The sequence below is a fragment of the Sphaerodactylus townsendi genome, linkage group LG04 (genome assembly GCF_021028975.2).
Source record: "Sphaerodactylus townsendi isolate TG3544 linkage group LG04, MPM_Stown_v2.3, whole genome shotgun sequence".
NCBI classification, from domain to species: Eukaryota; Metazoa; Chordata; class Lepidosauria; order Squamata; family Sphaerodactylidae; genus Sphaerodactylus; species Sphaerodactylus townsendi.
The window spans coordinates 107949296-107961503 of NC_059428.1; the positions used below are offsets into that span (position 1 = coordinate 107949296).

At 43.6% G+C, this 12208-nt stretch overlaps 1 protein-coding gene across 2 annotated transcripts in view; it reads left to right on the forward strand.

The window, feature by feature from the left end:
* Window positions 1–9856, forward strand: part of NALCN (sodium leak channel, non-selective) — a 286369-nt gene extending 276513 nt beyond the window's left edge. For both annotated transcript variants that reach the window (XM_048493957.1, XM_048493958.1), the window contains 6 exons: window positions 1259–1374; window positions 1703–1860; window positions 4210–4360; window positions 5968–6114; window positions 6736–6853; window positions 9534–9856. In XM_048493957.1, coding sequence (XP_048349914.1) covers window positions 1259–1374; window positions 1703–1860; window positions 4210–4360; window positions 5968–6114; window positions 6736–6853; window positions 9534–9727 — 884 coding nt within the window. In that variant the 3' untranslated portion in view covers window positions 9728–9856. The remainder of the gene's footprint in view (window positions 1–1258; window positions 1375–1702; window positions 1861–4209; window positions 4361–5967; window positions 6115–6735; window positions 6854–9533) is intronic.
* Window positions 9857–12208: the final 2352 nt, after the last annotated feature.

The following is a 12208-nucleotide window of genomic DNA, read 5'->3' on the forward strand; positions in this document are numbered from 1 at the left end:
CCATCCAAGGGGCTCCCCCTGAAGAGGCTTGCCAGTGGCGTAGAAAGGCTTAAAATGCCAAAAAGCCTCCCTGCCACCAGGAACCCCCTATTGGGCTGAATAGACTTATGACACCTTCTCAGTGGCACAGGTCTGCAGTCCTGGCTGCCATGCAGTGGGGCTAATGACCGGGAAGAACCCAACTCCTCCCCCAGCCATACCTCCAGACCACCCCCACTGCAGTGGGGGCACAGGAATGCTGGAACAGTATTCCACATCACGTCCCACTACCAGGGAGGGAGGCAGTGGCTGACACACACCAGTGGATTCACCCCTCCGCTGGGGCAAGTGCCCCAGGGAGGGCAAATCTGCCAACATGGCTGCGTGCTGTTCCCACTCATGGATTCCGCACCCCAGTTTGGAGCTGAAAACTATATAAATAAACAATATAATAGTTAAAAAACAATATAAATTACAATATGCTTGTAAACCACCATAAAACTTAACAGTTACAATATCTAATAGTTAAGTAGTTGGTCTTCATGCAAAACATGACAGCAACAACACCAAGCCACCCATCAGTCAGGCGTCTCTTCACAAATGTGGATTTACTCTGGTATGCAGGAAATAATTTTTCAGTAAGAAGGATGACTTGTAAACCAGTGATTTGGAAGGAGACTAATTCTACTTTCTAAACACATCATCCACATATTCCTTAAGGGTGTAACTCAATTAAGTTTCCTCCCAGGCTCACAGATTTCCAACATGGACCTTTCATATGTTCTTACAGCCCTAACCAGGGTTCCCTTTGAACCCATCGAGGTATTGCATTTAAATGACTATGGATGAAGACCCTGTTGCTGGTTGCAAAGTGTGTATTCAGTTGCAAAGTGCAGTTGACCTTGAGAAAACAATTACTATATCTTTTGGGGGAAGCTCATTCTGTTTCCACTGAAATTAGTAGAACATTCCCAAAATATAAATCAAAGATTCAGATGACTGCTGGTGTAGCAAAGTATCTCATGTGAAATATGAGTGAATAAATTTAATTGTATATGGCCAACGGCCTTTACAAAGTAGCACCCAATATTATAAAACATTATAAAATAAAATAAATATGAAATATATAATATATATTGGTTTGTTTATTGATGTTCGCCTGAAAATGTTCATATCAGATATATTAATATGAGCATTGATGTATTACAGTTTTGCCAGTCTTGAGCACAGAAGTAAATATCCATTCTTACACTCTGTTTAATGTTGGTGTCTTCTGTAGCTATAATCGTGGAAAATTTCTCACTATTTTACTCCACGGAGGAAGATCAACTCTTAAGTTATAATGATCTTAGACATTTTCAAATTATATGGAACATGGTTGATGACAAAAGGGAGGTAAGAGATTTCAGTATAATTCCATTTTAGTTAGTTGCCAGGAAGCAAATACAGCTTTTTTTATTAAGTGGAGTCTGCTTATGACATTTCCTTGCAATCTATCTGTTCAAACTAAGTCTAGTTTCAAAAACCTGAATTCAACTGCAGTGACATGAGTTGTGGGTGCATCAGTAAATCTGTTTGGAAGTAAGTTCCATGTTATTCAGTGGACTTAATTCAAAGGAAAGTGTCCTTAGGATTGCATCTGTATCTTTTGGTACTCAAAGGTCTAACAAAACAGAATCTTTTAATAAGTGTCCACGATTTCAAAGTTGTTATTCTTTCCTAGGGAGTGATTCCTACTTTCCGGGTCAAGTTTTTGCTGAGGTTGCTGCGAGGAAGACTGGAAGTTGATCTAGACAAGGATAAGCTTTTGTTCAAGCATATGTGCTATGAAATGGAGCGGCTCCATAATGGAGGAGACGTAACATTCCATGATGTACTGAGGTATATGGGGTGGGCACAAGGACGTTTGGAGTACAGCCCTAAGCAGGGTTGGCCCCTTCTAAGCCCACTGAATTCAATTGACTTAAAAGGGCAGGTCTATTCTTACGTTTGCACTGTTAATCTCACTAAATTAATTATAGTTCCCTAGCCAATGCTGTGTATACATTTCAAAACAAGGTAACAATGTCTGTGTAAAGTGCTGACAAGTCACAGCCAGCTTATGGTGGCCTCTTAGGGTTTTCAAGGCAAGAGAAATTCAGAGGAGGTTTGCCATCGCCTGCCTTGGCATAACAATCCTGGGCCCTTTCCGCACGAGCGGTAAAGAGCGCCCCAGGGATGCTAAAAACAGCGTCCCTGGGGAGGGGTTCGCACGGCCGCTGCCACTGCATCACAGCAGCGCCGGCCTCACAACCCCCGAGCGGTGCAAAGACGCTGCTTCTGAACTTTGCTCCCCCAGTGAGGTTTTTCGGAAGCAGCGTCTTCCAACCGCTGCAGTGCAAACGGCAGTGGCTGGAAGGCACCATTTTCCCCGCACTGTCCCTGAACACTTACCTTGTCTCCTGGCTTCCGGCTCATCAGAGAGGCCAGGGGACACGGCCCCCTGACCTGTGTCTCCAGAGCCGTCGCTCCAGCCTGTGGGGGCATGTCCCCTGGCCTCTGCGACGAGCCGGAAGCCAGGAGACAAGGTAAGCGTTCAGTGATGGTGCAGCCTGTGCGAAGGCTGCGCCGCCGCCTACCGCCCTCCCGGGACCGTCTGTGCGAATGGTCCCCAAGGGTGTGTGTCGGCATTGTATATGCCGATGCACCCCCGCACCGTTGCGGTGTGGAAGGGCCCTGGACATGCTTGGTGGTTTCCCATCCAAATAGTAACCAGGGTTGACCCCATTAAACTTTCAAGATATGACCAGAACAGGCTAGTTTGGTTATTCCAAGACAGGGCCAGTTCCCATTATTGTATTCATCACAAGAAATCTGTTACATAACTTTTAATTGGTGGGAACTGTGACTATAGGTATAAACATAACTTTTACATAACTTTTAACTGGTGGGAAAGTGACTATAGGTATAAAAAGGTGTTCGTAGGATTGTATATTCTTCCACCATAGAACTCAACATGCCGGACCTTCTTTGTTGTAGAATGCTCTGCCTGATCCTTGTCTTGCCCCACCCCCACCCCCATCCATTTGAAAGTTCAGAAGTAAAAATACATTTTGGCATTCAGCTTAATTATACAACATTGTGCAACATTGGCACTCAACTCAGTTATGCACAAAATAATGGTTTTAACAAAGGCAGTGTGAAAATGAATTTTACTCCATTGATTACCCCCTTTTCTCCCCAGTAGGGTCCCAAAGTGACCTACACTATTCCCCTCTCTGTCCTCTTACAACATTGTGAATATGTTACACTGAGTGTGTGTGACTGGCCCAAAGTCACCCAGCGTACAATCAGAGCAAGTGGGGATTGGAGCCTGAGTATCCCAGATCCTAGTCAGAGATTTTAACCACTACACAACATTGGTTCCTGAATTATTAAAAAGCAAAATATCTCAACCCAGAGCGCTTCTGCACTTTTGACCAGAGAATCTACTGGTTAGATAGGAAGTGTTGGTGGATGGGAGTACCTGGACTCACTGGTCTCTTCATGTCCATGTGAAAAAGGTTATTAGCTTTGTCAGGGTTGATCACATCTTAAGGGCGACAAACTTTTATTGAATGAGTCATTAAATCATAAGATTCACTGGAAGTATAGGTGGCTATCAATACAGATGGCTTCAAAAAGGGATTAAACAAATCTTTGGAGGAAGGTTCAACACTCCACATTCAGATGCAAGAAACTTCTGAGTGCCGGTGCTAGGAGGCAATACTGGGGAAGATCTTAGCCTCTACGCCCTGTTTATTAGCCTGTCAGAGCAACCCAGTTGGTCACTGTGTAAAAGAAGGTGCTAGATTAGATTGGCCATTGGTCAGATCCAGCTGGGCCGCTGTTATGTTCTTATTGCTCTATTACCTTAGTTATTGTTAGTTGTTTTGAATATCCTATTAAGAAAGCCAGGGGCAAAGTGTTCTTCTATTAAAAACATTTAAATAAATATGACCACCATCATCTGAGCAAGTTATCACTTGGTTTCCTTGTTTTATACTCACAGTTAGATTTATTAATGTGCAGAAAGGGGCGGGGATTACTGTATAATTTCTTTGTTACCTTTCGCTTCTCGTTTTCAATAGTCCCCCTCATAGCATCAGATATAAGAAACCCCAGGGTTTCCAAATTAATTATATGGTACTGCCACAGTTTTATAAATAGGGTCATTATTACTTCTCTAATACAAGGATATATTTCCCCTAGCATGCTCTCATATAGGTCTGTTGACATCAGAAAAAGTCTTCAGCTGGAGGAACTACTTGCTAGGGAACAACTGGAGTATACAATAGAAGAGGAGGTTGCCAAACAGACCATACGGATGTGGTTGAAGAAGTGCTTGAAACGCATTAGAGCTGTAAGTTTAATAAAGATAATAGTAGGAAAAATGTACCACACTTGGTTATGTATTTTGCCTTGTGAGGTCATGACATGGGGGGGGGTCTTGCTCAGGAACATAAAATAGAGACATTTCAAATTCTAGACATTGTGCAGGTTGTGAATGGTTCTGAGTTCAAAAATAGTCATTGCAAACAGAAAACCGTGGGAGCACACGACGAAATCTATGTTTTTACCAGTTTTCTCTGTTACCACATTCCCCCTACTCTGTAAAGTTAGGTAGTTAGGAAGTTACTCTATACAGTTAGGTAATAAGGTAGCTTGTTGTGGAACAACCATATTGTCTTACATTTAACATATACCTATATGTTTGTTCCAGAAATCTTTTTCTGGTATTTAGGTACAGGACAGTATGCGTGTTACTGTTACTAGTGAAGGTTGGTTTGTGCAAAATGATACTCAGTGACATTGGCACTGACTAAGAATGACAAGTTGTTTTCTCCAATCCTACTCAAATCCCCATCTCAGATTCCAGAGGCTGCTTTTACCTATCAGAGGCGTGTTCCATATACTCCCACCGGCTTCAAATGCCTGGTAATGGCTCTGAGCTTCCATGACAAAGAGCTGGTCTGGTCTTAACCATTGTCCAAAAGAGATTAAGTCTGCTGGGATGGTCCAATGTGTAATAGAACTGAATACCGCACTGTAATGTAATCTCAGGTTTGCTCCTGGTCGCAGTCTTGAGCCTTAGTAAGCATTTGTCACATCTCCCCCTTTGAAGTTCAGTTCAGGTGGCCTAGTTTTGCTGAACCTCTGATCCAAACTGGACAGTAAGGGATGAGGAGAGGGCATACCCCTCCTCCAATTTTTATAGTCATGTTACAGTTTGGTATTCATTTCAGCTTTTTGAGATTGATGATGATATGTCATTTGCAGAAGGGAAGGATAACAGAAGATTTCCCCACTGCAAAATTTCTTGTGCTTTCGGATTTATTCCTGTACTTTCCATAGAGAACATTTTCTAACTCGTGTGCAGGATATTTAGAATTGAAATATACCCCTTTAAGTAAACAATGTAATGATACATAAAAACAATATAACATGGAAATTGCACTTCATCGTTTTTTAAAGAGTCTATATTATCATACTGTTAATCTTGTATTTAATTTAAAAGCTACTAAGACTAATTTACGTTAATAGCCTGTGGATGAGTTCTTTGATACTGATTTCTTCTAAATGATCATTTTCTTTAATTGTCACTTTGGATGGTCTCATAAGGCAAATTTAATTTTACTTCAATGGTCTCTGTGTTTGTGTGTGTGAAAATATATATATTAAAAAACTTTAAAAAGATAGGCAGTCTGTTTTTTCCCCTACCACTGATAATAGGAATTCAAGGGGATGGGGTGATTTCTCTGAAGAAAATGAAGCAAAAGGAATAAGGGATTATTTCTTCTGAAGAAAATTAAATGTGCCTGGAGATTGGATCACTGTTCTCCAAAATCATATCTGTTTCTCCTTTTTGCAAAGAAAACAAGATGAAAGAAACGTAAAAATCATGAACAAAGCTAAATTTTTGAAGAATACCTTTTAAATACATGGAAATGTTATATTGTATTTTTACAGAAACAGCAACAGTCATGCAGCATTATCCATAGTCTCCGAGAGAGTCAACAGCAAGAGCTTAGCCGGTTCCTAAATCCACCAAGCATTGAAACAACACAACCAAGTGAAGATCTGAATGCTAACAATCAAGATAATGCACAACCCGAGGTAAAGACCTTTCTCTAAAAGTTCGGCACAAGCCATAACTCTACAGAATGTGTAGAAGTATCTACTTCCAAACTTCCTTCAAGTCCAGCCAAGCTTTACTTCACCAGCTCACCATGACCAGTATGAGACAGCTTGAGAGTCATAACAGTCTAGAAATAAGATATAATGTGATTAGCATTATGTTAAATTAATATTATATTCACGATTAATGAAATCTTTTTTGCCATTCAGAACCAACATAGTAAGAGCCAGTGAGGAAAAAACATCTTCCTTGTTGGCTGTTGTGGGTTTTCTGGGCTGTTTGGTCTGGATGTTTTTGCTCCTAATTTTTCTCTCACATCTGTGACTGGCATCTTCAGAGACATGTCACACTGAGATGTGTTTGTCTCCACAGCACAGTGGCACAGTGTGGGAATCATTAGGTGCAAAAACTAGCAGACCACAGCCACATAGCCCAGGAAACCAACAACAACCAGTCGATTTCAGCCATGAAAGTCTTCAACAATAGAACAATAGAACTTCCTTGTTCATTATGTCCTTTTCTAAGGCTCAATTATTTATGTTTGATTGATTAATTTGATTCATATTAATGGATTTTTTTCTTTTGTTTGTTCTTTGCAGACAAGTAGTCAACAGCAACTCCTTAGCCCAACGCTTTCAGACAGAGGCGGATATCGGCAAGACTCTACTGATGCTGGTAAACCTCAGCGGAAGTTTGGACAATGGCGTTTGCCTTCAGGTAGGTGAAGGTAATCATAAGAAAACAAGATGAAACCTCCAAATTGGAATGGGTACCTTGGTTTAAGGATAGATGATTATCGCAAGGAAGGTGAAGATATACACCCTCGAGGAGAGAGGAGATGCATAGGTGTTTCATACAGCTCATTTCAATCAATCTATGAGCCATAGGAGCAGCAGTGGCGTAGGAAGTTAAGAGCTCGTGTATCTAATCTGGAGGAACCGGGTTTGATTCCCAGCTCTGCCGCCTGAGCTGTGGAGGCTTATCTGGGGAATTCAGATTAGCCTGTACACTCCCACACACGCCAGCTGGGTGACCTTGGGCTAGTCACAGCTACTTGGAGCTCTCTCAGCCCCACCTACCTCACAGGGTGTTTGTTGTGAGGGGGGAAGGGAAAGTAGATTGTCAGCCCCTTTGAGTCTCCTGCAGGAGAGAAAGGGGGGGATATAAATCCAAACTCTTCTTCTTCATCTCTAAAATGCTCTGAAGCACTCTGGCCATTTCAAACACGGCCATACTTTTTCCCCTGCCTTTTCCCCCAGCACATTGTTCTTCAGCTTTTTTAATATGCTAATATTAGTGCTGTAGTGTTGGCTACAATAGCAACCCAGTGCATCTGAATGCTGGTGATATAGCAATTCAGTGGCAGGTGCTGATGGGAATTGTAGCCCATGAACATCTGGAGAGCTAAGGTTGGACATCCCTGCTTTAAACAGTAAAATCTCCTTTTGTCAGGCTCGTGCCTGATGATGGGAGCTTTGACTCTCAGAAGCTTACACCCTGAAACTCTTGTTGGTCCGTAAGGTGCTGCTAGATTCAAATCTAATTGAGTAAACAGATAATGGATGTCAAGACAAAAAACCATGTGAGGGTTTATCATTTTGGTTCTGCAAACTATTAAGCACTATGGTTGCTTCCACATGGTGTCCTTGCTCAACCACCCCTTCCCCCACTGCATCAGTTTTTATTTTGAATTCTCTATGACAGTGATGGCGAACCTATGGCACGGGTGCCAGAGGTGGCACTCGGAGCCCTCTCTGTGGGCACCCGCACACAGAGTTTGTCATGTGGGGAGAGGAAAATCACACACACACACCATACACACACACATCTAGGCTGGCCTGGGCCACTGAGCACGACGTGCGCGCACCGCAGTGAGCAGGGAGGACTCGGCTGGCGGGCCTGGTGCCTGTGCTGCAGGTGGCTGCTGCCCAAGGGGGGGCGCAGAGGAGGCAGAGATGCTAGAGAGGCACAGAGTGGTGTGCGTGGGACTTGCTGGAGGCTAGAGCAGGCTGACCCCTGCTCAAGCAGGTGGGGCAGAGGAAGAGGGAGCCAACCATTTTTTAAAAACTAAAACCTACAACCTGCATGTTTCACAATAAGGCAGAGGTCAGAAGGTGGGCAAGCATAACCATCTCTCCCCCACCCATCTCTTCCCCCATATGGCCTCTGCCCACCACAGTACTTACCCCGGCCCATAATCACTGGGTTTCCCAGCCACATGCTGGCCCAACAGTCCTTTATCTGCCTAAAATCCATATCTAAATTACTAACCAATCCGATCTCCAACCTAGACTTTTCTGATATATCTGCAAAGGGAGTAATTATAACATCTCATTTACTGTACTAATACTACCACTGGATCACTATACTAATACCATCTAACTACCCTTAGTTAATCAGTCACTATTCCAATCTTACAGTCCCCAATAAGCCCTTCCCTAGAGTTAAATAAACATTCTATTCAATCTACCAAATGAAATAATAATCACCAAAGGGCATGCCACTATTGTTTAAATGGCCAAGCAAAGAAATCAGAAAAGCCAGTAAACCAGTAAGCAAAATAGTACTGAAATGCAGATAACGGAGTAGAGTTCCAATCCAGTTTGTAAAAGTAAGACCCTAAGATCACTGACAATATTCCGAGTGGTGGCATTAAGTAAGGACCTTGTGGGTGGGCATCCAAAAAGTCTCTCGAAAGTGCCGAAAATAGCACAATCTGTCCCAGACGATTGTCGGCCTGACATACAAGTGGACTCAAGGGAGCGCAATCAACCACCTCATCGTCCAATTTACCTGCTAGGGTGGCTGCCACCAACCACAGCAAGGCAATGACGGAGGAGTAGAATCCACAGGGTGCCTGCCAGCAGCTCCGTGGGTCAAAAATTTCCCTTGCAGCAGCAAACTCTGCATCAACAACCCCCAAGTCCTGATCATAGGGGGGACAGCTAGATGGTCAATGCTGGCACAGGTCGTCCCGCCCTGCCGCGGGCCCCTTGCTGCTGCTGCTGCTGCCGTCGCTGGCATAAAACTGCTCCCTTGAGGAATCTCACTGCTACCACCAAAGCCAGCTCCAACGCTTTCACAGTTGTTGCTGCTATTGTCACTTGTACTGCAAATTGCAGTTAGTTCATAATACCAGTACCACTGTCAGCACCAAGTTTGTAGCCACCAAGTTTGTGTTCACCGCCCTTGTAAACAAGTGGGAGCAACCTGTTTATACATAATATTTAATATAATAGGGTTTAATATTTTAACCCCTAAAAGAAGTTTCTTTTAGTGAGTGTGAAACCTTTTCCTTTGCGTGAAAATATCCCAACACTAATAGATAGATGTGTAAGATAGTAGTTAAGTAAAACGTATTCACAGTGATAATTAATTGTTCTATTTAATCTTGTAGCCCCAAAGCCAATAAGCCATTCGGTGTCTTCAGTCAATTTACGGTTAAGTGGCCGTACAACTATGAAGTCTGTTGTGTGCAAGATGAATCCCATGTCAGACGCGGCTTCTTGTGGCTCGGAAGTCAAGAAATGGTGGACAAGGCAGCTGACCGTGGAGAGTGATGAGAGTGGAGAGGACCTGCTTGATATCTGACAGAGAAAAGAAAGGAACTGAAGTTGCACTTGTGCAATGTAACTTTGGAATAAAATCATTTTTTCTTGTTTTCCAACTGAAGATCTAGTTGGCCTGCCCACTGATAAAAAGATAAATCTTTGGACTCACCTTCAACTTGATAGATATTCCACTTACTCATTCTTTGGTATCTGATCTGTGTGATGATTATTCATGTAAAGAAAATCAACAAAAGGTTATAATGTTCGCTTAAAAATCCCTAAAAGGTTTATGGATGAAATCTTAAGTTACATGACTGATTCTGGGCAAGAGAGGTAGGTCCATGAAGGTGAATGGGGCAGGGCCCCACTGACTCTCAAGCTACCTTCTGCTTTATCAGGCCACCTTCTTACTGTCCAGGGAGTGGCGGGCTGCCAGTTCTATGGCCAGTCAGTTTCTCTCCTGTCTTTGTATAACTCAGCACTGCATGCAAGCAGATTCCTCCCTTCAAAGATAGAGACAGATTACTCCCCCTCCCCCATTCTTCTACAGGCCCATCCATCTCAGTTCTCAAACTGTGACCTGCAATACTCATCCCCACTATTGTCTCGCAAACCCACACTGTGGCCCTTTCCGCACGGCAGAAAGGGCGCCTCTCCACCGGCAGAAATTATGCCGGTGGAGGGGAGGGGGCCATTCGCATGGGAGTGTGCAAGCGGCCCCTGCAGAGGCAGGCACAGAAGAGGTGGCTCCGCATGGAGCCACCTCTTCTGCATCCCCCCCCCACTCACCTCGTCCTCCAGCGTCCGTCTGGAGGGCTGCAGGAACCCGCCCATGCTGCCCTCCGACCTCCAGGGGTCGGAGGCAGCGTGGGCGGGTCTCAGCAGCCCTCCAGACCAACACTGGAGGACGAGGTGAGTAGGGGGGGGGCGGGAAAGTGGCGTCTTCATGCAGCTCGGGAAGGGAGGTGGAAAGTGGCGCCTTCATGCCGCTCGAGGCCGCACAGCTGCCTGTGCGAACAGCTCCCCAGGGACCGGTGTTTGGCCCCGTGTGGAAAGGGCCTCAGATTAGCATGTTGGGTATACTGTGTTTCACATAAAGATGTTAGTAGATTATATGTTCCTCTGCAACAGAACAAAGCATGTCGGACCTTCTTTGTTATAGAATGCTCTGCCTGGGTTCTAGAGCCTAACAAGCCCTGTCCCACCCCACCCACCCCCCAGCTGTTGGCAAGTTTGAAAGTAAAAATACATTTTGGTATAAATGCTCTTGTATCAAAGTGCCATGTTCAATAATGCACAAAATAATGGTTTTGAGTTGACTAAGGCAGTATGTAAAAATGAATTATATTTCTCGTATTCATTCGGGACTACATTCTAATATAGAAGCATGCAATTTTCTCAGCCGCTGCACCTCAACTGACTGAACTAACATCTTTATGTGGAACAGTGTATAGAGGACTTTGTAGGAAAGGGGTAATGAACGTGGCAGAACTTCTTTCTTGAACTGGGTGAGCCTTTTGTTGTTTCAAATAGTAGCAAAAGAAGTTGCATTAGGTTGGCAATTGCAGAAGTATAAAGAACTATATTGCGATGCATAGATGATATTGGTATCATTGCATAAAACCAGACATAGTCTCTTCTGCCTACCAACTGACCACCTGGCCTTCCACCCTACCAATGCAGCATGGTAGCAGCTGCCACTGATACTTGGCTTTTTCCCCTCATTTTTAACAACACTTTGCACCTCATTGCAAGCTCCTTTTTGATCTTGGAGTGGGGGTGGGGCGGGTCAGTAAAGCCAGTGTACAGTACAGTGTGGCAAGCACTTATGGCAAGGGGTGTTTAAAACCACAGTGGAAACATCCACGTACTTCTAAACACTTAAAGAAATGTGCTAGCTTAAAGCTTGAGTTGCGAGAAATTTCACACTATATTAACTTGTAATGAACTATATATTTCTATCCCAATCAGAGTTTTTACCTGGAAATGATCACCATGGAGGATGCAAGAACAATTTTAAAAACAACTGCTTTTGGCCCTTGGCTTATCCAATACAGATATTGATGAATGACCCGCAAGGATCTTAGGCAGTAAAACCTTGTTTTTTTACAATAAACGAATCCTGACTTGAAAAGCTACCTTTTCTTTTTAATATACAAGGTATAGGACAGTTTGTTTCAAAACCTGAAAACGATACATTGGTTTTATATTCCATTTTTAATTGACAAACAGTTTAACCGTGATGCATGTGTTCCCTGCACATGTATCCACCAAATAGGTTCTGAACGCTCGCCTCTTTGTTCACACCAATCGTTTGTTGAGGCTGAGATGCAGAAGGCCAGGTTGGGCCTGGGTTCAACTCGCTCCTCCCTAATAACTCTTTCTAAACAAAAAAAACCCTTTTGCTTTCAGAGATGGCCACTTTGGCCATCTTGAAGAACGTATATTCAGACCTTACCTAGCGAGGCCTGAGTGCTTGAGGAGATTGAGCAGCGTTGTTCTGACACATGGAATGCACCCA